This window comes from Mustelus asterias, chromosome 14 (assembly GCF_964213995.1).
Source record: "Mustelus asterias chromosome 14, sMusAst1.hap1.1, whole genome shotgun sequence".
Taxonomy (NCBI): domain Eukaryota; kingdom Metazoa; phylum Chordata; class Chondrichthyes; order Carcharhiniformes; family Triakidae; genus Mustelus; species Mustelus asterias.
In genome coordinates, this window is record NC_135814.1 from 88,600,846 (window position 1) to 88,627,670 (window position 26,825).

At 41.4% G+C, this 26,825-nt stretch overlaps 1 protein-coding gene across 13 annotated transcripts in view; it reads right to left on the reverse strand.

Annotated features, from left to right (window-relative positions):
- pcnt (pericentrin) overlaps nucleotides 1-26,825 on the reverse strand; it is a 215,747-nt gene that overhangs the window by 29,135 nt on the left and 159,787 nt on the right. For 12 of the 13 annotated variants that reach the window (XM_078228833.1, XM_078228839.1, XM_078228838.1 and 9 more), the window contains 7 exons: nucleotides 26,200-26,372; nucleotides 22,752-22,955; nucleotides 19,601-19,774; nucleotides 14,791-14,986; nucleotides 12,412-12,634; nucleotides 11,246-11,396; nucleotides 5,605-6,309 (listed from right to left, as the gene is read on the reverse strand). In XM_078228833.1, coding sequence (XP_078084959.1) covers nucleotides 5,605-6,309; nucleotides 11,246-11,396; nucleotides 12,412-12,634; nucleotides 14,791-14,986; nucleotides 19,601-19,774; nucleotides 22,752-22,955; nucleotides 26,200-26,372 — 1,826 coding nt within the window. The remainder of the gene's footprint in view (nucleotides 1-5,604; nucleotides 6,310-11,245; nucleotides 11,397-12,411; nucleotides 12,635-14,790; nucleotides 14,987-19,600; nucleotides 19,775-22,751; nucleotides 22,956-26,199; nucleotides 26,373-26,825) is intronic. The other variant, XM_078228835.1, reaches the window with a different exon arrangement.

A 26,825-nucleotide genomic window follows, 5' to 3' on the forward strand; every position in this document is an offset into this window, starting at 1 on the left:
TACACATTGTATTCAAGATGTGGTCTCACCAATGCCCTGTATAACTGAAGCTCATACTTTTACATACAATTCCTCTCGTAATAAAGGACAGCATTCCATGAGCCTTCTAGATTACATGCTGTACCTGCATACTAACCTTTTGCAACTCATGTACGAGGTCACCGAGATTCATCTGCATCTTGGAATTCTGCAGTCTTTCTCTATTTAAGTAATACTATGTAATTTTATTCTTCCTGCCAGAGTGAACTACTTCTCATTTTCCCACACTATACCCAAAGTGCCAGATTTCTGTCCACTCATTCAATCTATCTGTATCTGCCTGCAACCTCATGTCTCCTTCACAACATACTTTCCCACCTAACTTTGTCCCGGCTGCAAAATTAGCTAACATGCTTTTGCTCCCACATCTAAGTCACTGACATAAATTGTAAAACATGGAGGCCCCAGCACAGACCCTTGCAGGACTCCACAAGTCACATCCTGCCAATCAGGTCGCAACCTATTTATGTACACACTCTGTTTTCTGACAGCTAGCCAATCTTCAAATTCAGGTGAATAACTTAGAGCTTTTAGTTTCCACAATACCCTTGAAGTGGCACCTTATCAAATACCTTCTGGAAATCCAAGTACATCTATAGGCTTCCCTTTATTCACAGCATATGTTACTCCTTCAAAGAACTTTAATAAATTAAACATAATTTCCCTTTCACAAAACTACACTGACTTTCCCCGATTACCTTGAGTTTATCCAAGTGTCCAGCTATAAACTCCTTAATGATCAATTCTAGCACCTTCACCACGACAGACTAACTAGCCTATCATTTCCTGTTTACTGCCTCCCTCCCTTCTTGACTAGAGCGGTTACATTTTCTACTTTCCAGTCTGATGCAATCTTCCTCGAATCGAGCAAATTTTGGAACATTGACATTAGATGCACGACTATTTCATTAACCATAAGCAGCATTATATAGGTTCAGCATAATTTCCCTGCTTTTATACTCAATACAAGGTCAAGATCCCATGTTTTTCAAACCACTCACTCAATTTGTCCTGTCATCTTCAAAGACCTGTGCACATGAACACCTGGTCCCTGTCCTGGAGACTGTTTAGGACTATGCCACTTAAGTCTATATTGCATTTGTGACACCCTTAAGGGCAGAGAGGATAGAGAGAGGCATCAACTCTCACTTCCCTGTGTTAAATTCCACCTGCCACTTGTCTACCTATTCTACTAGCCAACTATGTCCTGTTGCAGGCAATTTGTATAATCCTGTTTGCCACACCTCCAAGTTTGTTACGATTGGCAAATTTAAATTTATATTTCAATATCCAAATCATTTACATGTATGTAAAAAACATTGTCTAAGTACTGAACCCTGGGGAACATCAAATCCTCTATTCTGAAAGCAACCATTTACCACGATTCACGACCAATTTACTATGCCAGCTGACACTAACACTGCTGTTCCATGAGCCTCAATTTTGTTAATCAGCCTTTTTTTTCGGGTACTTTGTCAAAGGATTTCTTAAAATCCATAAAGACACCATCCTTTGTTTTCTCTTCAACCTTCTCGGTTAATTCATCAAAAACTTCATTTAGATTAGTCAAACATGTTCCACATATATCCACACAGGCTATCCTTAATTAAGATGTGGAGATGCCGGCGTTGGACTGGGGTAAGCACAGCAAGAAGTCTCACAACACCAGGTTAAAGTCTAACAGGTTTATTTGGTAGCACAAACTACAAGCTTTCGGAGCACTGCTCCTTCATCAGGTGAGTGGGAGTTCTGTTCACAGAGCATATAAAGACACAAACTCAATTTACAAGATAATGGTTGGAATGTGAGTCTTTACAGGTAATCAAGTCTTAAAGGTACAGACAATGTGAGTGGAGAGAGAATTAAGCACAGGTTAAAGAGATGGGTATTGTCTCCAGCCAGGACAGTTAGTGAGATTTTGTAAGCCCAGGCAAGTTGTGGGGGTTACAGATAGTGTGACACGAACCCAAGATCCCAGTTGAGGCCATCCTCATGTGTGCGGAACATGGCTATCAGTCTCTGCTCAGTGATTCTGCGTTGTCATGTGTCGTGAAGGCCGCCTTGGAGAACGCTTACTCAAAGATCAGAGGCTGAATGCCCGTGACTGCTGAACTGTTCCCCAACAGGAAGAGAACACTCCTGCCTGGTGATTGTAGAGCAGTGTTCATTCATCCGTTGTCGTAGCGTCTGCATGGTCTCCCCAATGTACCATACCTTGGGACATCCTTTCCTGCAGCGTATCAGGTAGACAACGTTGGCCTAGTTGCAAGAGTAGGTACCGTGTACCTGGTGGATGGTGTTCTCACGTGAGATGATGGCATCCGTGTCGATGGTCCGACACATCTTGCAGAGGTTGCTATGGCAGGGTTGTGTGGTGTCGTGGTCACTGTTCTCTTGAAGGCTGGGTAGTTTGCTGCAGACAATGGTTTGAGGTTGTGCGGTTGTTTGAAGGCAAGAAGTGGGGGTGTGGGGATGGCCTTGGCGAGATGTTAGTCTTCATCGATGACATGTTGAAGGCTCCAGAGAACATGTCGTAGCTTCTCCGCTCCGGGGAAGTACTGGACGACGAAGGGTAATCTGTCCATCGTGTCCCGTGTTTGTCTTCTGAGGAGGTCAGTGCAGTTTTTCACAGTTGCACTTTGGAACTGTCGATGAGTCGAGCGCCATATCCTGTTCTTATGAGGGCATCTTTCAGTGTCTGGAGGTGTCTGTTGCGATCCTCCTCATCTGAGCAGATCCTGTGTATACGGACAGGCTTGTCCGTAGGGGATGGCTTCTTTAACGTGTTTAGGGGGGAAGCTGGAGAAGTGGAGCATTATGAGGTTATCCGTGGGCTTGCAATACAGTGAAGTGCAGAGGTGACCGTCCTTGATGGAGATGCGTGTGTCCAAGAGTGCAACCGATTCTGGAGTGTAGTCCATGGTGAGTCTGATGGTGGGATGGAACTTGTTGATGTCATCATATAGTTGTTTCAGTGATTGTTCACCATGAGTCCAAAGGAAGAAAATGTCATCGATGTATCTAGTGTATAGCATCGGTTGAAGGTCCTGTGCGGTGAAGAGGTCTTGTTCGAATCTGTGCATGAAGATGTTGGCATATTGAGGTGCGAATTTGGTCCCCATGGCTGTTCCATGTGTCTGGATGAAGAACTGGTTGTTGAAGGTGAAGGCGTTGTGGTCCAGGATAAAGCGGATGAGTTGTAAAATTGCATCTGGAGATTGGCAGTTGTCGCACAGGTTCGAACAAGACCTCTTCACCGCACAGGACCTTCAGCCGATTGTCAACTCAACAGACTGATCAAGACCTTTGATCCGGACCTTCAGAGCACCTTCTGTGCTCTCATCCCGCGTACTCCCCGCGTTGGAGATCTCTACTGCCTCCCGAAGATACAGAAGGCCAACACACCCGGCCATCCCCTCGTATCAGGCAATGGGATCCTGTGCAAGAACCTCTCTGGCTACGTCGAGGGCATCCTGAAACCCATTGTATAAAAAACCCCCAGCTTTTGTCACGACACTACAGACATCCTACAGAAAATCAGCACACATGGAGCAGTTGAACCAGGAGCACTCCTCGTCACAATGGATGTCTCGGCACTCTACACCAGCATCCCCCACGACGATGGCATTGCTGCAACTGCCTCAGTACTCAACGCCGATAACTGCCAATCTCCAGATGCAATTTTACAATTCAACCGCTTCATCCTGGACCACAACGCCTTCACCTTCAACAACCAGTTCTTCATCCAGACACATGGAACAGCCATGGGGACCAAATTCACATCTCAATATGCCAACATCTTCACGCACAGGTTCGAACAAGACCTCTTCACTGCACAGGACCTTCAACCGATGCTATGCACTAGATACATTGATGACATTTTCTTCATTTGGAGTCATGGCGAACAATCACTGAAACAACTATATGATGACATCAACCAGTTCCATCCCACCATCAGACTCACCATGGACTACTCTCTGGAATCGGTTGCATTCTTGGACACACGCATCTCTATCAAGGACGGTCACCTCAACACTTCACTGTACTACAAGCCCACGGATAACCTCACGATGCTCCACTTCTCCAGATTCCACCCTAAACACGCTAAAGAAACCATCCCCTACGGACAAGCCCGTCCGTATACACAGAATCTGCTCAGATGAGGAGGAACGCAACAGACACCTCTAGATGCTGAAAGACGCCCTCATAAGAACAGGATATGGCGCTCGACTCATCGATCGACAGTTCCGACGTGCCACAGCGAAAATCCGCACCGACCTCTTCAGAAGACAAACACAGGACACGGCGGACAGAGTACCCTTCGTTGTCCAGTACTTCCCAGAGCGGAGAAGCTATGACATCTTCTCTGGAGCCTTCAACATGTCATCAATGAAGATGAACATCTCACCAAGGCCATCCCCACACCCCCACTTCTTGCCTTCAAACAACCGCACAATCTCAAACAAATCATTATCCGCAGCAAACTACCCAGCCTTCAGGAGAACAGTGACCACAATACCACACAACCCTGCCACAGCAACCTCTGCAAGACGTGCCGGATCATCGACACGGATGCCATCATCTCATGAGAGAACAACATCCACCAGGTACACGGTACATACTCTTGCAACTCGGCCAACGTTGTCTACCTGACACACTGCAGGAAAGGATGCCCCGAGGCATGGTATATTGGGGAGACCATGCAGACGCTACGACAACGGATGAATGAACACCACTCAACAATCACCAGGCAGGAGTGTTCTCTTCCTGTTGGGGAACACTTCAGCAGTCACGGGCATTCAGCCTCTGATCTTCGGGTAAGCGTTCTCCAAGGCGGCCTTCACGACACATGACAACGCAGAATTGCTGAGCAGAAACTGACAGCCAAGTTCCGCACACGAGGACGGCCTCAACCGGGATCTTGGGTTCATGTCACACTATCTGTAACCCCCACAACTTGCCTGGGCTTGCAAAATCTCACTAACTGTCCTGGCTGGAGACAATACAGACCTCTTTAACCTGTGCTTAACCCTCTCTCCACTCACATTGTCTGTACCTTTAAGACTTGATTACCTGTAAAGGCTCGCTTTCTAACCATTATTTTGTAAATTGAGTTTGTGTCTATATATGTCCTGTTTGTGAACACAACTCCCACTCACCTGATGAAGGAGCAGCGCTCCGAAAGCTTGTGCTCCCAAATAAACCTGTTGGACTTTAACCTGGCGTTGTGAGACTTCTTACTATCCTTGATTAACTCAAACCTCTCCAAGTATCTGTTAATTTTTTTTCCTGTTAACTGTTTTTGAAACCTTACTACCTATGATGTTAAACTGGTCAGCTTGTAGCTACTAGGAATGGCCTTGCATCTTTCTTGAATAAGTGTGTCACATATGCCTCTCTCTAATCTTGAGACGTGTTATTAAGTTAAAAGGTATATAAATTTAAGCTGCTGTGCAATGATTGTTTAAAAAAAAACATTATAATGGAAATCAAAAATATATTCAACAGTTTAGCTTTGAATTTTAATATAAATTTAATGAAGCGATTGTCTGATTTGTTGCTTACCAATCTGTCTTTCACCATTTCATGTTCTTGTTCATGGTCAGCTAACTCTCGCCTCTCCTGTCTCCTCTCTCGATCTCGCTGATCATCCTTATTTCGCTCCTTTTCTTTGGCTGCCAGAATATTAGCTTGAAGTCTCTCTCGCTCAGTCTGCAGGCGAAGGCTATGCTGCCTTTCAGACTCCAGTAAGCGGTTGAGCTCCTGTACCTGAGCCTGGATGGATTCAAGCATAGATCGGAGTTTGGAGCTGACTTCCCGTTCTTTTTGAGTTTCCTGCCGGGACAGTTGGACCTCATCTTCAAAGTTGCGTTTTGCTGTAATAGCTTGCTGTTGTGTTTTCTCAATCAGAGTTGCAAGTTCGATGGTCCTCTTCCGTTCTTCCTCGAGCTGATTCTGCAACTCTTTTATGAAGGCACGCTCCTGAGTAGCAGTTTCATCATGCCGGGAATTCAGACGCTGATACAGTTGTTCAGATCGAGTACGCTCACGATCCAAGGAATCACTCAACTCCGATAAGCGACTTCTCTCAACTTTCAGTAGATCCTGAGTCTCTGCCAGTTTCTTGCACTCCTGTGACAGCAATGATTCCGCAGTCATTAACTTGGCTTCAATTTCTTTGCGGCTGCTGCTGTTTGCTATCTGCTCTTCTAAGGCAGCAAACAACTGATGATTTTGTGTTTGCTTCTCCTCCAGAACCTTCTGCAGCTTCTGAGATGAAGAAAAAGACAGAATTTCAACACTGATAGAGGAAGTTATGAAGTTCTTCGAATTTTGTACAACAAAGTTATCCCATCACAAGAGATCCCATACACTACCAATACAGAACTCCAACTTTTCATTCCCCTAGTAAAAAGTACACATATCCTTTCATAATGTATTTGTTCAAAGTCCTCAGATTTCCTTTTCTTCTGTACTGTTTTAATTATTTGCCGCCAAAAAATGAGGTGCAACATGTCAAATCAATGTTTATGCCTATTAAAAACCTCCTTATCTGCCATAATGAAAAACTGGTGATGAAGTTTCTTGTAATTTTTGTTCTCAGTTCACAATTGATGACCGACTCCACAAAGCTCGTGTCCAAGGAGATTAGTTTTCGCAATGACATGAGCTCATACAAGTTGTTCACTTGTATGAACTCATACAGAGCTCACAGAAGGTCAGTCAGCACATTGAGCATTTGCTGTCCTTTCAAAGGGTGATCCAATTAGTCCCACACACTTGTTCTTTTTCATAGACCTGCGACTCTCAAGTACAAGTATTTCTCCAATTCCCTTGATAAAACTATTGTTGAATCTAATTCCACTAACCTTTCAGTCAGTGCATGCCAACTCACAATAATTTACTGTGTAAAAAGATTACTGTATATTGGCGTCTACAAGTAAATGACTCTTTTTGCAAGTGGAAGGAGCTTCTCCCTCTCTATCAAAACCCTTCACAATTCTGAATGTTTTTATTAAATCTCCTTTTAATCTTCTCTGGTCTATGAAGAATAGCTCCAACTTCTCTTGTTTCTCTATGTTGTCCCCTATTACTGGTACCATTCTAATAACTTTCTTATGCATCCTATCCAAGGTTTTCACATCCTTCCTAAAGTATGGTACACAGAATAAAGGTCAATACTCCAGTTGGAAACTAACCCAGTGATTTTTTTTTAAATGTTTGTATAACTTCCTTGAGTTTTTTTATGCTATGTCTCATTTTATATAAAACCAGGGATCCAGCAAACCTTTTTAAACAGCTGTTTAATTTCCTCTGCAACATTCAACAATTTTGGTACATTATCTATCCCACCCCAGATCTTTATGGGTGCATTTATGGATGCCTGCATCCTCTACAAAATTCTAATACCTAATTTATATTGCTTTTCCTCTTTCTTCCTTTCAAAATCACTTCATACTTTTCTGCATTAAGTATGATCTGCCATGAGCCTGCCCATTTTACCAGTCTGTCTGAAGTCTGCTCCCTGCTGTTAATACACTTTCAAGTTTAATGTCATCGGCAAATTATGAAATCATGCACTGTATACCAAGTCCAGGCCATCACAAAATATTGCAATGAGCAGTGCCCTCATACTAAGCCCTTAGAGGACACCAGTAAATACATCGTCCGGTCTGGAAACTAACTGTTGACCACTTTTCTGCATTCCAATTCCAGTCACTTTCTAATGAGCCAATTTCACATCTACACTTCCCCTTTTAACCCATGTGTAAGATTTTGCTAAATTCTACAAATTTTGGGGATCTGTAATGTCTATGGATTTTATTCCTTTATGACTTTTTCAGTGGTTCAGGTTAAATTTCTGCTAGTTGGGATTCTTTTGAGGAAGACAGTTGTTTGTGAGAAATAGACATTTTATTGTTTTACGATACAAGTTGCAGTGGCTGCATTCAGCAGCTCTGTTTGAAGGAATGGCTAAACGTAGTTGGTCCTTAGGCTGACACTTTATCATGTATCGATTTAATTAACTATATTTGTAGGACAGGACATCTGTATTCAGGAGAAACCTTTACTCTCCAATATGATACAAAGCATTATTGAAAAAAGGATGCGATTTTGTGACTGCTCTGTAGCTAAAGGAAATGTATAATTTGTTTGCAATGGAATGTAAACTCTGAGGGGTCTAAGGAAATAAGAGATAGAGCTACATCTCAGTTTACGCCCCATGAAGAAGAGGTTGCAAAGATGGGATACAAGATGACTTGCATCCTAAGCTAATGGAAGAGGCAAATTTGGATTGTTTCCAAATGAAGGAGGCGGAATAATGCAACTAGGGATAAAAGTTGGAAAATCGTAATTCTTGCTGGCACAGTGTCGCCATGGCTTCTGGGCTATGACTCTTCAACATCACTTCAAAGACAGAAGAGAAAGACTGTGCTGCAACGCTCAAGAACTGCTCGGATCTTGAGAGATGAGAAACTTGTTGTTTGATTTGATTTGTCACATGCATTGGGATAGTGAAAAGTATTGTTTATTGCATACCATTCAAGGCATACCATTCATAGAGTACATAGGGGAGAAGAAAAGGAGAGGGTGCAGAATATAGAGTTACAGTCATGGCTAGAGTGTAGAGAAAGATCAACTTAATGTAAGGTAGGTCTATTCAAAAGTCTGACAGCAGCAGAGAAGAAGTGCTCTGAGTCGGTTGGTTCGTGACCTCAGGCTTTTGTACCTTTTCTTGATGGAAGTAGGTGGAAGAGAGAATGTCTGTGGTGCACGGGGTTCTTGATTATGCTGACTGCTTTTCCGAGGCAGTGGGAAGTCTAGACAGGGTCAATGGGTGGGAGGCTGGTTTGAGTGATGGATTAGACTACATTCACAACCCTTTGTAGTTTCCTACGGTTCTGGTCAGAGCAGGAACTACACAAAACTGTGATACATCTGGAAAGGATGCTATCTATGGTGCATCTATAAAAATTGGAGAGTCGAAGCGGACATGCCGAATTTTCTTAGCCTCCTGAGAAGTAGAAACATTGGTGGGCTTTCTTATCTATAGCGTCGGCATGGAGGGACCATGACAGGTGATCTGAACATCTAGAAACTTGAAGCTCTTGACCATTTCCACTTCATCCCCATTGATGACAACGACATGTCCTCCACTACACTTCCTGGAGTCGATGACTATCTCCTTCGTTTTACTGACATTGAGGGAGAGATTATTGCTGTCGCATCAATTCACCAAATTCTGTATCCCTTTCCTATACTGGGTCTCATCATTGTTTGAGATCATTGTGTTCACCGCTTCATGTTAATCATATATAAAATCTTGCTTAATAAATACTTGATTCACAAATACTAGTTATTTGTGTCTCATAAGTTAAGCCCAACAGAGGACCCTAGTGTTAGAAGTTAAGAATTCAGATCTTAAAGAGTTTTTAATTAGAAGGGTTTTATACCTGGAAACCCTGAAACCTTACATATGGCTTCAATTTTATCAACAAATCCAGTAAGTGGAATAAGTTTTCAAAATTCCACATATATGGCATCAAGTGTACTACCCTCATCACCCCACTCTGTTAAGTTACCAAGTCCGTGCTGCTAGCCTATGTCTTTTTTTTAAGTGACAAACAATTTTCTCTCAGATTATTGATTGTTAAAGTCTTTAGGCTGATTGGCCTGTGGTTTTCAAGTTTATTTCACTTCGCAGTTTTGAACACATGCGTAGCATGTTTGAAATCCTCCAGGCCTTGGACATAATTCCTATGGCAGGAATGACACTAGCTATCAATTCTACTGTTTCAGCATACAAAACAGACATTCCTCAAAAAAGGGTCCCCCTTCAGATGCAATACCATGACACAGTATATCATACTGTACGTATGTATGTCCCATCATTTCAAAAGGACAGCGCACAGCAGGTGGAATCATTCATGAAAAAGATCCTGACCACAATCTATAAACACATGGTCCAGTATGATCCTTACTCGAGCATTATCATCAAGCCATGTTCAATGAGGAGTTTCAGTGTCAAGGGCAGCATCAAGCCTATCTAAGAATGCAGGATCCAAGCTAGTGAAGCTACAACACAGGACAATGCGCATGATAAACAATGCACTAAGACAAAACTGAGCAATCCTTTCCTTTGGCAGCCTTCTGTATTGTGAGACAATGGTTTGTGCCTTGCTGGTCAACTCAGTGTTTGACGTCACTTGGAGTAGCTTAGTTGCCTCATTCTGGCACAGCAGTCTCCTCTTCAGATGAAGACAGTGGGCTGAGAAGATGCAGGATTCAGTGTCTAAGATCCAACTATCTTCAGCTGCTTTATCAATGACCTTCCTTCCATTGTAAGCTCAACATTGGGATGCTTGCTGACAACTGCACAGCATTCGGTTCTATTCGCATCTCCTCAGATACGGAGGAAGTCCATGCCCAGATGCACCAAAACCTTGACAACTTTCAGGTTTGAACTGGTGAGTGGTAAGAAATACTCACGCCATAAAATTGCCAGGCAATGATCACACCTAACCAGAATATCCGGCCATCTTCTCATGACATGCAACAGCATGAGCATTGCTGAATTCCCCGGGGAAGGCAATGGTGTAGTGGTATTGCCACTGGACTAGTAATTCAGGGACCCAGGGTAATGCTCTGGGGACCTGAGTTCAAATTCCATCCCGGCAGATGTTTAAATTTGAATGCAATAAAAATCTGGAATTAAAAGTCTAATTGACCAGGAAACCATTGTCGATTGTCGTAAAAGCCCATCTGGTTCACTAATGCCCTTTAAGGAAGGAAATCTGCCATTCTTACCTGGTCTGGCCTACATGTGACTCTAGATCCACAGCAATGTGGCTGACTCTCAAATGCCCTCAGAAATGGCCCAGCAAGCCACTAAGTTCCTCAAAGCAATTAGGGATGGGCAATAAATTCTGGCCATGGCAGCAACACCCACATCCCATGAACAAAAAAAAATAACAATTTGGAGTGTTATTGTTGACCAGAAATTTAACTTAGGCATGTTTTCTGAACATCGGGTAACCTGATCCTAATGTACCATAGTCATACAAGAGGCAGAACTTTAGAGCTTTTTGTTTTATCCCATATATCTGAAAAACTTCCACAATTAATGCACTGTCACCTTTAGCACTAACTACCTTGATGATCTGGTCTGATCCAACTACATCCTGCTGTTGTACTTCCTACTTACCTGATAAGCCTGATGTTCTTGTTCTTTCTGTTCTTTATAATAGAATTGTTCTTTCTCCATCAAGCTTTGCAACTGTTGTACATTTTGCCGTTCTTGTTCAAATGCCTTTGCTGCAGTTAACAGCTCATTCTCTTTAGCATTCAATTCTCCCCTAAAACAGAAAGCAGTTGACACATGAGAAGTGGAGGGATGTGCACTGGCAGAAAATGAGTACAGGGCAACCATGTGTAGGCGGCAAACACAGTAATTCATGAAAATGGACAACAGGAGATAAGGGAGGTCGTGAGTGATAAAATCATGCTCAAACGTGTGGTGAAAAGAAACATTTACGCACTGGAAGACAATAAAAATAACATTCAGTGGGAGGAACAAAAGTAACATGTGGGATGAAATCAGACAGTTAAGCAATATGCAGGAAGGTGTACAGGCAGTTAAAAAAGCATGCAAGAAAATGAACAAAACAGTGCAGCAAACATCCATACAAAAATTACACACAATTTGCTCTGCACATTTGCTCAAAGGCCATAATGTTACATCATTGGCTACATGCAAGCAGCACCCAAGTTTCATGAATCCAAAGTACACGTCCTAAAGTCATAACCACCAGTCAGAAAGCATGCCTGAATTATCTGTCATTTTGTGACTTGTTTTCTTTGCAACAAAGGGGTTCTTTAGGTTTTGGAGGTCGAGAATATCAACACTCTCTCCCCTCTCCATTGCCCCTCATCCCTCTGCCTCCATCAGCTTGGCACAAGTAGAAACTAAATATTCCTCAACCAAAGGAAACTTTTGATAATCTGAGAATACTGAGGTTTTTGCTCCTCTGAGGGCAACAATTCCTCAGGATGAGCCCTATAACTGCTGAGATATTTCCACAGATCCCAGGGATATAAGCGAAAACTGACCCAAGACCCTCAGTCGGCCATTTAAGAAGAACTATTTGTATGATTCCTCCTGATTATTAAATTGACTAGTAATGTGGGGAAAATATGGGTGGTGGAGGGAGGTGCACAGGGGCAGCAGCTAAAGTACTTCACTTTTGGGTTGGTTAGAGCTAACTGCACAACACTACTGACTTCTTTATCAAGTTAATGCCAAAATCCTCAGCAGTTCGTTGCTTTTCGCTCCCTTACTCCTATAGATAGTCAGTGTCTAGGCCTACAAACCTGAGATTTTGCAGATTTTGTTGTAGTTCATGTCGAGTCTGTAATGCAGCCTGTAGTTCATCTGTGACCTCAGACAGATCTGACTTCAGGTCAGACAATGACATTTGTTCAGTTTGTAATTGTTGGCGGAGTTTGGCCGATCGTTCTTGCTCTGCTCTTAGGGTGTTTTGTAGGTTGTTCGTTATGATCTGTTCTTGCTGAAGTTTGTATTCCAGCAACTCCACTGTAGCAAACAGAAAAACAAACTGTTAAACATGTTTCCCAATCTGAAGTTTGTGCACAACTTCGAGATTTGCAACAGATAACTTATTTTTGAATCAACTTTGCACTCACTCTTTCAGCTCTCTCGATAACACGCACGGTACCACATTTGGGTTTCTAGAGATCTCTACCATCCATGTCCACATATCTGGCCGTCTTATTTCCCTCCATCCAATGCAAGTGTTAACTATGGTAAGTGGCGTTGTTTTGACACACAAAAATTAAAATCCAGAATTCATGGAAACTGTAGCCATGAAACAGTGGCCTAAGTGCATTGAAAATGCAGCAACAAGCCCACTAAACCATAATCAAGAATTTGCTGTTTCAAATTATATAATAGCCCAGTATTTCACTGTTCCAGTACCGGGTGCATCCCCTAAGAAGTCAATTAGCCAAACAACATGCACTCAAGTTAAGCTGACATTATTTACTTCAGTGAAGACTATTTTGTAGTGAAAGTGACCAACATAACTTATGATAAGCAGAATTGAATCATAAGAATACCAAAATATTGAGATATGGTCATTGGCGAGGCTGGCATTTATTGCCCATCTTTAGTCGTCCTGAGAAAGTGGAGATATATCTTTAACCTTTTACAACTGAGTGGCTTGCAGGACAATTTCGGAGGGTAGTGAATAACATTGAAATGGGGCTGCAGTCACATGTCGGTCAGGAAAGCACATGACAAGGAAAACCAAAAGATGTTTTAAAATTACATAAACAGCAGAAGGATAACTAAGTTAAGAGTAGCACTGATCAGATTTGGCCCTTTGAACCAGCTCCAACATTCATGGCTGATACTTTACCTCTTTCATGTCTTTATTCCCTTCACACCCAAAATCCTATATCCACCTCTGTCTTGAATGTACTCAACAACTGAGTATCCACAGCACTTTGGGGTCAAGGATTCCAAAGATTCACAACTCACTGGATAAGCATTTCGTTCTAGGAATCAGTCTAATGAACCTTCATTGCACTCCTTCTTAGGCAAGTACATCCTTCCTTAAGAAACCTAAATTCTACACACTACTCCAGGTGTGATCTCACCAAGACCCTATATAACTGTGATAAGACTTCAAGCATACACCAATCACTCAGTAATCAAACCTAATATATAATTTCCTTTCAAATTACTTGTACCTGGATGTTAACTTTGAGATTTGTGTACAAGGATACCAAAGATCTTCTGAAAACATATTTTCCAGTCTCTCTCCTTTTTAAAATACCCTAGTTTAATACTTTTCCTACGAAAGCAAATAACTTCATACTTCCCGGAAGGATTCAGAGGAGAGCTATGGCTGGATAGAGTGAGGGATGGAAGGAGATCTGGACTAGACAGAGCATGGGTTGGGAAGAGAGCCATGGTTAGAGGGAGGAAAGGTTAGGAGCCTAGGGACTGGCCAAGGTGAGAGTGTGGAGGGGACCCGGGACCCGACACAGCATGGGTTTAGAGGGGCCTCGGGGCTGGACAGAGTGAGAATTTGGAGGGAATGGGAAGGATCGGGGGTGGAGGGAAGGATTGAGAGGAAGGGCAGAGTGATGCAGCTGGAGTTCGGAAACAGAAATCAAGATATGACACGACAGGAAAGGGGCAAGTTGATTGGTGAGTAAGTACTGCTGAGGTGCTGAGTCTCAAAAACTGGAAAATTAAAAATGAAAGAAACTAGAGACATTAGGGAATTTTGATACTCTGGTTTTATGAGTACAAAGACTTTGAATTCCCTAGAAACATATGATCAATAAATAGACTAAATTAGACAATGCCACCTGTTCTAAAATGTACTGCTGAGACATTAACTTGTTGAATGGTAAATTAGTAGCAGATACAGAGAATATTAACACTTAAACATCCTGTTTACTTCATCTAGCTATTGGAAACTATGAAAAAGTGAAAATAGGAAGATGCAAAAATTGTTTTCCATCCTATCTCCCAGAGACTCGAGGTAATAAAGACAGAAATGAATCAACACTTTACCAGACTCTTTGTTATCCATGCTGGGAAGCTACCAAACTCAAATATTCAGAACTCCATCTTTACTCAAGGACCACTGGCTATTATAAAATGTCAGTCATCGTTTCCCCACATGTCAAGCCCAGCATCTGCCACCTTTAAAATACCTTGCCTCCGAAGTGGTCGCTCCTGCCTCTTAGCCTGCTCCTCTGCACTGGTGAGGGTATCCTGCAGCTGCTGCAGCTTCTCCTGGTGTTGAAGATGTGCAATGCGGAGCTGGGAACGGAGGTCCTGCACCTCTGACAATAAGCTGTTTCTGTCAACTGATAAGAGGTCTTCCAGCACTGATTGCTGCTGCTTCTCCTAAAGAGACACAAATATACTTCAGTAAATTACCTGATGACATGGAATAGACTGATTCTCTGTGCACATAGTGAGATAACATGAGTAGCCCAGGAGTTGGAAAAATTGTGAAATAAAAGCAGGAGAAATGAAGGAAGATTGTAAAAGCTTCTACATGCAAGTGAGAATTGGTCTCTCTTATAGGGAAAGACTGCCATTTCCTCATTTGCCATTAATTCCCCAGAGTTTGAACAAGTATTTTGCAGCTGTCTTGTCAATAGAAGACAAAAAGCATCTCAAAGGATAAATAAAAACAGGGGGAAAAGAGAAGGAGAAACTTAAAACAATCATGGTCACTGGAGAAAAAGTACCAGGCAAACTAATGGGACTAACATTCAACAAGTCAGCTGGATCTGATGGCCCGTATCCTAGGATCTTAAAGGAAGTGGCTGCAGAGATAGTGGATGTATTGGTTGTAATCTTCTAAAATTACCAGAAAAATCCCAGCACATTGGAAAACTGCAAATGTAACACTAATATTCAGGAAAGGAAAAAGATAAAAAGTAGGAAACTGTAGGCCAGTTAGCCTAACATGTGTCATTGGGAAAATGCTGGAACATATTATTAAGGAATTAGTAGCAAGACACTCAGAAAATTATCACACAATCAGGCAGAATCAACAGGTTTTGTGAAAGGGAAATTGTATTGACAAGGTTGTCAGAGTTCTCTGAGGACATAACAAGCAAGGCGGATAAAGGAGAACCAATAGATGCTGTGCATTTGGATTTCTAAATGGCTTTTGATAAGGTGCCACATAAAAGGTCAACTGCACAAGATAAAAACTCATGATGTTGGGATCTATGTTAGCCTGGATAGAGAATTCGATAACAGACAGAAAACAAAGTATTGGAATAAATGGGTAATTAATTGGAGCCAGTTCAGAGAAGGCTCGCTTTGCTTATTTCTGGGATGAAGGCATAGTTTTATGAGAAAAGGTTGACCAGCTTGAGCCTATTATACTCACTGGACTTTAGAAGAATGAGAGTTGATCTTATTGGGGATTGGAGTACAGGAATAAAGTTTTGCTCCAATTGTAAAGTGTTTTGATCTCCATTTCTTAGGAAGGACATACTTCCTTTGGAGGCAGTAAAGTGAAGGTTCACTAAATTGGTACCAGGAATGAGACTGTTGTCCTATGTTAAGAAGCTGAGTAAATTGTACCCATATTCTCTGGAATTTAGAAGAATGAGAGGCAAACACACTAAAACATACGAGACTCTGAAGGGGCTTGATATGGTAGACGCTGAGAGATCATTTCCGTTGATCAGGGAATCAAAAACATGAGGACAGATTCATAGGATAAACGGTCGATCACTTCGGACAGACAGGCAGAAATTACTTCACTCAAATGGTTGGAATCTTTGGAATACACTATCCAAGAGGGCTGTGGATATTCCATTGTTGAATACTGGCTAAGTTAGACAGATTTTTGGTCACTCAGGAATCAAGGGAAATGGGAAGTTGACGGGGAAGTAGAGTTGAAGCTCAAGATCGGCCATGATTATATTGAATGGTGGAGCAGGCTGGACATGCCATACAGTCTACTCCTGCTCTTATTTCTTATATTCTTGTGTTGCAAAGTTTTTGGAAATACTGTTGTAAAGGAACAGTTTTGGAATTGTTGTGCAAGTTGCTGGTTTTGTCAGGTCTCCTGATGGGTTAGTGATGGGAGCAAGGTGTATTGAACAACACAAGAGGTTGGGAGCGTAGTGGGTAGGAGACGTCATTTTGAGATGCATTCACTGACATTGAGCATTCACGTGAGCTCATTGAACTTCTTCTGGCAGTGGTGCTTTGTCCTCAGAGCTACACTCGGGGAGCTGAGCTCCTTTACCACCTGCTCCCATTCCCTTTGGAAATGTTCCCATAAAGGCCTCCTGACCCAATGCAGAAACTGGACCTCTCTCCTCCTGTTGGCCTCCATTACAAAGGCCTCCAGCATGGCATCCGTAAACTTGTGAGCCCTCTTTTTCCCTGGGTGCTTCTCTTAATCAACTTCTTCTTGCAGCTTATGGCAGTACTGGCAGCCAGCAGCAATGTCCTTCCAAATTGCCTTGAAGAGGTGCTGGCTAGCTGAACAGCTGTTAGGCACTCGTGTTGCTCAACACTCTTGAGCATTCAAGCTAGGCTGCGGTGTACTTGACACTGGGCTAAGCACTACAATCAGGCAAATGAGGAAGCTGCATGAAATATGCAGGCTGCCTGCCTCAATAAGACTAGATATGGGCAGATCTCAAATTGTGACACCCTTGTCTGAAATCAAGAGAGGAATTTTTAGCCCAGAGTTATAGAGCACCTCCAGCAAATACTGTAATGTTTAAAGCAACATCTCCCATGCCCAAGAAAGAATACAACTCCTCGTATGGTGCAGTACAAAGTAAAATAGGGAAGGATGGTTCAGATTGGATTTATCAACAAATCAATTACACAACAAAAGGCAAACGTAGAGTAAGAGAATGTGTGCGCACATGAAATGAAGTGAAAAGGGAAAGATGAAAGAGTGGGAGCATAAGTGTGAAGGAAATTAAGACATGTAGATAGAGGAGATTAAGAAGTTTTAAATGCAAATCAGCAAGCACAGTGAAGGTGATGGCCTAGTGCTATTATCGCTAGACTATTGATCCAGAAACTCAGCTAATGTTCTGGGGACCCGGGTGTGAATCCCACCACGGCAGATGGTGAATTTGAATTCAATAAAAAAATATCTAGAATTAAGAATCGACTGATGACCATGAAACCATTGTCGCTTGCCAGAAAAACCCATCTGGTTCACTAATGTCCTTTAGAGAAGGAAATCTGCCATCCTCACAAGGTCTAGCCAGACCTTTGTTTAGCCAATTGAGTCTCCAGAGTGCAAGAGTTTCAGGATTTTTCTGGCAGCGTTTTTATGGAACTGGAAATAACCGTGTGTGTGTCTGTTGTGAAGTAATTAGTCTCAACACTGGAAAAATCAGAACCCTGAGCTTTCCCTCCCATATGGACAGTGGCCCATCACTTGCAGTCAGACAATGAACAAAATGAGGAAACAAATTTCTAACTGCTACCCACCTCACTGCACTCTGCATCATCTAAGTCCTTGTAATAGGGACAAAGAGCATCATTGCTGTATGACAATTTCACTTTTGAGTCTTTCCATTGCTGTTCTACCCATTCTTCCACAATGTCCTGTTTGTGATTTTTCATTGTACCCATTTCTCATTTTCCCTACTTTGCCCCGATTTCCTTTCCTATCAATGACGAGCTGGCTGCAGTGAAGCACACACCACTTCTGTGACATCACAATAACAAAGTGACAGGACAGGCCAGTTCAACTTTCTTAGGCTAACATAAAAACTTGCTTCACTTTTGAAACTGACTTACAACTATTATAAATGGAAATAAAGGACTAAAGTATTTGCCGGCTAAAATTTATGATACATTACCATTCCGGGAATCTCTACAACCAGCATAAGATTTGAGTTTGGTGAAGATACAAGAGGGTACATTTTCTTAGACATTCCCCTGCTGCAGCAGCAATGCAAGATCGGTGACAACCTTGTTTCTATTTGGAAATGAGATTTCTGCTGAGCTGCTGCTGCATAGCAGGAAATGCTCCAAGGAAAATTATCTCTCTTGTTTTGCACAAGAAACAAGAGCAGTATGCCAGAGAGCCCTTCAAGTCTGCTCCACCATTCAATGAGATCGTGGCTGATCTGATCTTGGTCTCAACCTCACTTTCCTGTCTGTTCCCCATATCTCTGGATTCCTCCTACTGTTCAAAAAATCTGTCCGCTTCAGACTTGAATTTATTTAATGACTCAGCCTCAAAAGCTCACTGGCATAGAGGGTACCAAGGATTCATGACCCCTGAGAGAGGTAATTCCTTCTCAGTGCTGTCTTAAAAGGTAGATCCTTTATTCTGAAACTATGCCTCTTTACATTGCTGTAATGCGAAAACATCCTCTCAGCATCTACCTTGTCAATGCTCCTCAGAATCTTGTATGTTTCAATAAGATTACTTCTCATTCTTCTAAACTCCAATTAGTATGGGCCCAACCTGCTGTATCTCTCCTCGTATGAAAATTCTCCCATCCTAGGACTCAACCTAGTGCAGAACTTTCTCTGAACTGCCTAAATGAAGAGGCTCTTAAAAGGACTCTAGAAGACTTGCCCCCAGTTTAACAGGGAGAAGAGAGCTGTTGAAATGCTGGGAGGGATTCTGGATTTTAAAAATAAGCAAGGCCATAGTTCTGCTGAGAGTGGGGCATAATGCATAAACAAAATGTTTGGAAATCTGTCCGGTTCAGAAACTAACGAGGAATACCTGTTCTGTAGTTTAGAGTATTAGCTGCCACTAAGTAATGTCTTGTCTATGTTGATTCTGGTTTGTTACAGTAAAAGTCTTACAACTTGAAATCTTGTCATGCAATTCTTTTAAGTCAGTTACTGGGAATTCAAACCTAATTTTTAAGCACCAATCTCTACAGGGATCATAACACTACCTTAAATTGTGAGATTTATGACACCATGTAGATTCTTTCAAAAGGAACTCTATTACTACAAATACGGAGATATCTAACTAAAGTCAGAATTTACCTGATCTTTAAGAATGCGTTCAACAATTGCAGGGAGGGAGTTCTCTTCTTCTACAGCCTGGTTCTGCACGCATGATCGTAATTCAGCCAAGAAAGACTTTTGTTCCTGGTTGAAAACTGCCTGCACAGCCAGTAGCAACTCTCCTCTCCAATCAGTCCTTCTATCTACAGAATCCTGTAAAGGTAAAAGGAATGGAGAAAAGAGTCAAGACTTACGAAAAGTAAATAATGATTATAATTGCCTTAAACGGTATCATCACTGAATCCCCACCATCAATATCCAACAGGTTACTATTGACCAGAAACTGAACTGGGTCAACCATAGATAAATACTGTGACTACAAGAGCAAGTCAGAGACTGGAAATTATACAGTGATTAACTCAACTGCTGATTCACCAAAGACTTTCTACAAAGTCTTTCTACATCGCTATCTACAAAGCACAAGTCAGGAGTATAATGGAATATCTCCACTTACCTCAATGGCAGCTCCAACAACACTCAAGAAGCTTGACACCATCTGCGACAAAGCAGCCTCTTTACTTGGGTAACTGGCTATGTGGAATGTGGGCAACATGGTAGCATAGTGGTTAGCACTGCTGCCTCAGTGCCAGGGACCTGGGTTCGATTCCAGACTCGGGTGACTACGTGGAGTTTGTATGTTTTACCTGTGTCTGTGTGAGTTTCCCCCGGCTGCTCCAGTTTCCACCCAGTCAAAAGATATGCAGGTTAAGTGCATTGGCCATGCTAAATTGCCCCTCAGGGCAGACTCGATGGGCAACTAGTTTTTGTCTTGTAATATCATCCTTTTTGTCATTTAATCACTCCTGCCTCAAATCCGACCAAAGACCTTCTCTGTTTTTCCCTCCACCACTACTTTCCTGTCCCTGTGCATGTTGAAAACTGGTTACATTTGTAACATTTTTCCAGTTGTTATTTAAGTTCACCAACCATCTCGTTTTTCACAAATGGTGCACCCCTAAGTGGTTCCAACATTCTTCTTTTATTACTGATTTGTTTACTAGGTAATTTCCACAGCCAGATAAAAAGACCTCAAGTTTTCCTTTTGCTCTTTCGTGGGCTGTGGGCAGTGAAATTAATAAATTCCAAATCATTTTATTTAGATCTCTGATCTATCATCAGCGAAGATGGAAAAAGGATAAGTGCACAGAGATTTAACTATAAATGGGCCTGACTGCAGTATGATGTGCAAATAATACAGTAATTGGACAGACTGCAGTGTTCAGCCACTTTCAACAAGTCTAATCTACAAAATAGATTAATGCTTTGAAGCACTAGTGTTTCCATGGAGATCAGATCAATGGGGCATTTGAATATTTGTGCATGTCACAACAGGCATGGTATGGTGTATGCAGAATTTCTCTGAAAGGATGAGGTCAAGTGTGGAACAGAGCATTGAAAAGGGCATAGGTGAGAGTGGAATTGAGCAGATTGGAAGGTTAGAGTATATGGATGAAACAGGGGGAAAAAAATCACAGCTGCATCACAACATAAAGAGGGGGAGTGCCTCCAAATAAATATTTAAATTCAATCAATACCTTTAACTAGATGAATTATTAGCTTAAAACTAAATACAAACTAATTTTAATTAAATATATAAACTTTAATTTATCATATTTTGTAACTTATATAATTTGTTGTGTCTAATCAGATCAAAGTGGATAAAGTGAAAATTAACTAAAGGGAGATATTAGCATTAAAGGATTCCAAACTAATTCTTAATGATGAAATAAAGAAACCATTAAACAAGAAACAAAGCAGTGCAGAGCGAGATCAACTGTAAATTTTAATTCTGAGATTGATTATTGCTTTAGTCTAACAAAATTCGAAGGGATATGAGACAAAGGGGAGATTTGATCGCAGATCAGCCATGATCACACTGAATGGCGCAACAGGTTCAAGGGATTGACCAGCCTACACTTGTTCTTCTGTAACTACATTCAACATTGTCTTTCTAGTACAGAGCATTATCCGATTTCATTCATGCAAAATAGGTTTGAATGAACAGAAAAATCATTGGATGTTTAGGACACTAACATTCTAACAGGTAGGCATGCAATGTTACTCAATCCATCTTACATGGATGGACATTTTGGCGCAAGTGGAAGGAATGTAATATCTTCCAAACTGAAAGTGCTATTAACAAAGCTAACAGGTGGGAGGCAAGGCAGTGTCGCACATGTTAGTTGAAAAGGATGGGTAGAATTTACCCAATTTTGAGGGAGTTAACCAAGATCCAGGGAAGGTGAAAATGCAACATGTAGCAGTCTTTTAAGAAACCTGCACCACTGGACAAATATTTTGTTATGCCAAGACAACAAAAATTCCTCTTTCCATCCAAATTCAAACCTCGCCATGTTAAACTGTGAAAATTAACTCAATAGATCTGGTAATTTCAGTTAGAAACAGAAAATTACTATAGACGCTGCCAGAATGACATCGACATTGGTTCATGATATTCTGCCACACCTACCAAATCTAGCCTACATTATGTGGTTGACTGTATATACCCTCAGAACTATAAACATAAAGTCACCTACATACCAAGAGAAAACAGTACAATCTGACCACTTGGAAAAACTTCAACTATAAGCCACGTAGGAACGACACAGTGGTTAGTACTGCTGCCTCACAGCGCCAGGGACCCGGGTTCGATTCTCAGCTTGGGTCACTGTCTGTGCAGAGTTTGCACTTTCTCCGTGTCTGCATGGGTTTCCTACGAGTGCTCCGATTTCTTCCCACGGTCTGAAAGATGTGCTGGTTAGGTGCATTGGCCGTGCTAAATTTTCCCTCCAGTACACCTGAACAGGAGTGTGGCGACTCGGGGATTTTCACAGTAACTTCATTGCAGTGTTAATGCAAGCCTACTTGTGACACTAATAAATAAATAAGCTTTAAACTTTAAAGATGTAAAGAAAACAGAGTAATTCTGCTCACCCATCTTCCAAAAGTACTACTGAAGAATACAACTGGTATAAGACAAAACCTATTTCCTCTGAATATACTCTGTGCTTGTTAAAATATTTGAGACCCTTTTAAATTCTACAGTATTTTGTACATAATGGGGAGGAGAGGCACACCTTGGTCATACAAGGTGCAGGCACACCTCTTCAGAATAGCCTTGTAAATTTACCTCAGCTCCCTTGTCTGTTGCTTTTGAAAGTAAATCCTTTAATAGCTGGATGGTATCAAGCAGTGTTTTTTTCTCTTGCTGCCATTCTTCCATCGTTGTGCTCAAGACAGAGACAGGTTCAGGCTCAGGTCCAGGGCAGAGAAGGGGTCTTTCTGACAGTGCTAATACCCGACAACCTTCTTCATGCACCCTGTTCAGCAGTGCCTGATGAGGGAAGAAATGGAGCAGATCTCAACCTCAAATCACTACAATATGCTGAACTATAACCAATGTTGGAAGCAGCCTTCAAATACAACATTCAACATTATAATAAATTACTGAATGAAACGATATTATACAAATTTAGTATAAGGCATGGTTAGTTTAGATGATAAAATCTTGAGGAACATGATGTAGAAGGTTACATCAAGCGCAGCAGATGTGTCCTAATATTTTTGGTGATAAGCATTTCCATAATTGGGATGTATATTCTTTGACTTGTGTGAAAACTGGCTTAGCATCTTATAATTTGGTTTGGATCAGAAAGGCTTCGATATTTATTATTGTCAAGTGTCTAAACAAACTTCTGTTAAGCAAGCATGCTGCATATACTCCTCCAGCAGAGTCTTTTACTGCAGGAGTGTACAAACATGTTGATAATAAAGATAGCAATTCTTGGCAGAATTCAGTCAACCTCAAACGTTCAACTGGTTTCCAAAACTTCGTTCTATTTGTATGCAGAATGATTGATGTTACAAATTTTTCAGACACACATCTATAACCAGATATACTATTTCTCTATCAAATGTTGTGTATATAGGCTTTTATAAGAAGGTACCGTATAATAGATTTTGTTAGCAATTTGAAAGCCCATGGGATCAACTCAACAGTGGCATTCAAAATTGGATTCAAAATCTGGACAAGAGACAGAAAGCAGAGATTGATGGTGAATGGTTGTTTTACAGACAGGAGAAAGATCCAGAAGTTAGTATTAGAAACACCATTCTTTTTGATTCATATTAACAATTTGGACTTGGTCAGAGGCCATAATTTCAAATAGAATTGAAGGAAAAACTCAGCAGGTCTGGCTGAACCTGTGGAGAGAGAAAGAGTTAACGCTTCGAGTCTGTATGACTCTTCTTCAGAGCTGAAGAGAGGTGGAAATGTAATGGATTTTATACCATGGAAGACATGGAGCAAAAAAGGTCAGGGATCGGTGGGAGCTCAGGAGAGATTTTCAAAGATGTCGCTGACACAAGACAAAGGGAGTGTCAATGATAGTGTTAAAGACTAAGGAAGGTGTTAAATAGTAGCCAAAGGTCAGATGGCAGAATGTATTAATAGCACAACAAGGGTCAGCACTCTTTGAAAGCAAAACTTAAGAACAAGTTTAAGGCTGATCCTGTGGGACAGAGGGGCCTGGGAAAAAAGAAGAAAAAAAATCAAAATAGAGGACAGAGTTCTGAGGTTCTGAGTTCAGAGGTCTGAAGCTGTTGAACTCAATGTTTAGTCCAGAGGCTGAAAAATGCCGAATCAGGAGATGAGGTGCTATTCCTCCATTGCACCATAATTTCTAAGTTTGCAGTTCACACAACCATAGAATCCCTACAGTGCAGAAGAGGATATTTTGCCCACTGAGTCTGCACTGACTTTATGAAGGAGCATTCAACCAGGCCCTCCCCTCTGTCCTATCCCTGTAACCCCATGCATTTACCATGTTTAATCCACCTTACCTACATATTTTTGGACACTAGGGGGCAGTTTAGCATGGCCAATCCATCTAACCATTCAGCCCAGAAACGCAGCTAAAAGTGAGGAGGCTGGAAGCAGATTTTTATTTGTTTGGCTGGGGAAGTATTTATAGTTCAATGTAGAAGTTAACAATTCATTCAATAGTAGATTTCAGGAGCACAGTGACTGTCAAAATGGACAGGCTGATGAGAGATGAAACTTAGTGATAACACATTGAAATTATTCATTTTGAAGAGACAATTAGGAAAGGCAATATAAACTGATAACATTTTGATATGTGCGCAGAGTCAGGGACCTGGGGATGAATGTACAGAAAAATCTTCGAAGGTGGACGAACAAATTGAGAAATCTATTAAAATATTTTTATGCGATCATTGGTTTTATAACCAAAAGCACAGAGTAGAAAAGGAAGTAATGCAAAACATTTATGAAGCGCTGGTAGGGCCCAGCTGGGGGAATTCTAGACAACTTTTTTTTAGCAAGGGTACAGTGGAGATTTACTAAATTGGTGCCAGGGATGAGGAACTTCAGTTAGGTACAGAACTTGGAGAAACTGAGGTTGCTCTGCTCCAGTAGAGAAGATTATGGGAAAACGTATTTGTTCAAAACCATGAAAGGTTGCGAATAGAGTAAATAAGGAGAAACTGTTACCAGTGGCAGAAGTAACGTATGAGCAACCAGAAGAGGCAGATTTGAGGTAACTGAGGAGATATTAGATTTTTTTAAAAACGTGGTGACTTACTATGCTCTGAAATGCTTTTGTGAAAGGATGGTAGAAACAGATTCAATATTGGCTTTGAATGGGAATAGGATAAATAGATGAAAGGCAGCATGGTGGTATAGTGATTAGTACTGATGCATCACAGCGCCCAGGGATCAGCTCCTGCCTTGGGTAACCGTGTGGAGTTTGCACGTTCTCCCCGTGTCTGCGTGGATTTCCTACAGGTGCTCCAGTTTCTCCCCACATCCAAAGATGTGCAGGTTAGATGGATTGGCCATGCTAAACTGCCCCTTAACGTCCAAACATATGTAGGTAAGGTGGATTAAACATGGTAAATGCATGGGGTTACAGGGTTAGGACAGAGGGGAGGGCCTGGCTGAATGCTCCTTCATAAAGTCAGTGCAGACTCAGTGGGCAAAATAGCCTCTTCTGCACTGTAGGGATTCTATGGTTGTGTGAAAGGAAACAAAATGCAGTGTTCCTGGGAAAAGGCAAGGAAATTGAACAATTTGGATAACTCTTAAAAACCCTTTTTAAAAAAAACTCAATGGGCCAAATGGTCTCCTTTTGTGTTGCATTATTCTATGATTCCAGAAATACATGCACATCATATATGTGTGACATCAGCTGAGTCTATGCAATATAATTCTTACAAATCTCTGAACTTGAGAAAATGGGAAATTTGGGAGATTTTCTTCCGAATTATAGAAGCAAATCAGTTCTTTCACCAATTCACCACTCCGGAAATATTTCAAAAATGAACAAGTTGTCGAGGAATTGATTTTAACAAGCATTAAAATTTTAAGCACTTATAAGTATTACTTAGTCAGTGAGAGCTGTCTTGATATGAATGAGATGAGAGAAAATAAAAATCGCACCAGCTCTAATAAATATACGTTGCATTATTAACTTCCAATACATTTTTAGATGACAAAATATCAGTATACTTTAGCACTTTAACACTTGCGTTCCTACAGTTGTAAAGTACAAACAGACCTGTAGCTGTTCAGAAGGCACTTCCTCCCCAGATAGTTTGCGTTCTCTTTGATGACTGTCTACATCAACCAATGCCATTCCACGATATCGCAGATACTCCACAAAACTATTGTCCAGTCGTTCTGTTGTTTCAAGCTCTTGATTTAATTTTGCTCCAAGATCCAAACTTGCAGCTGCATCAGGAAATTTGAGAGGTGCTTTTTCATATTGTTCATACCAAGGGTTACTATTGCCACCCATTTTTACTGAGATGGTGAAAGGGCATTTGCCAACAGGGAATTAAAACATTTGACTACATAATACTCAAGTTTTAAAGAAAGCAGCTTGGAATACAATTAATTAATCCAAAACCAAAGATCGAGATTATATATAAGCATCATGGGCAGCTGTCAAGTCATGTCAATTGTAGACATAAACCCAACGAGCTTGATTTTTTTCCCACTAAAATTCGCCATGCTCGCCTTCATCACTCCTTGATGTTCGATAAGATGCTTACCAATACTCACTTTCACAAACACATCTCTTTTCTCAGTGATCATCTCCAGTTCAGACTTACTGCACAAGGATAGAGTCATAAAGAGGTCCTTCAGCCCATTGTGTTTGTGTCGGCCATCACACACCTATCT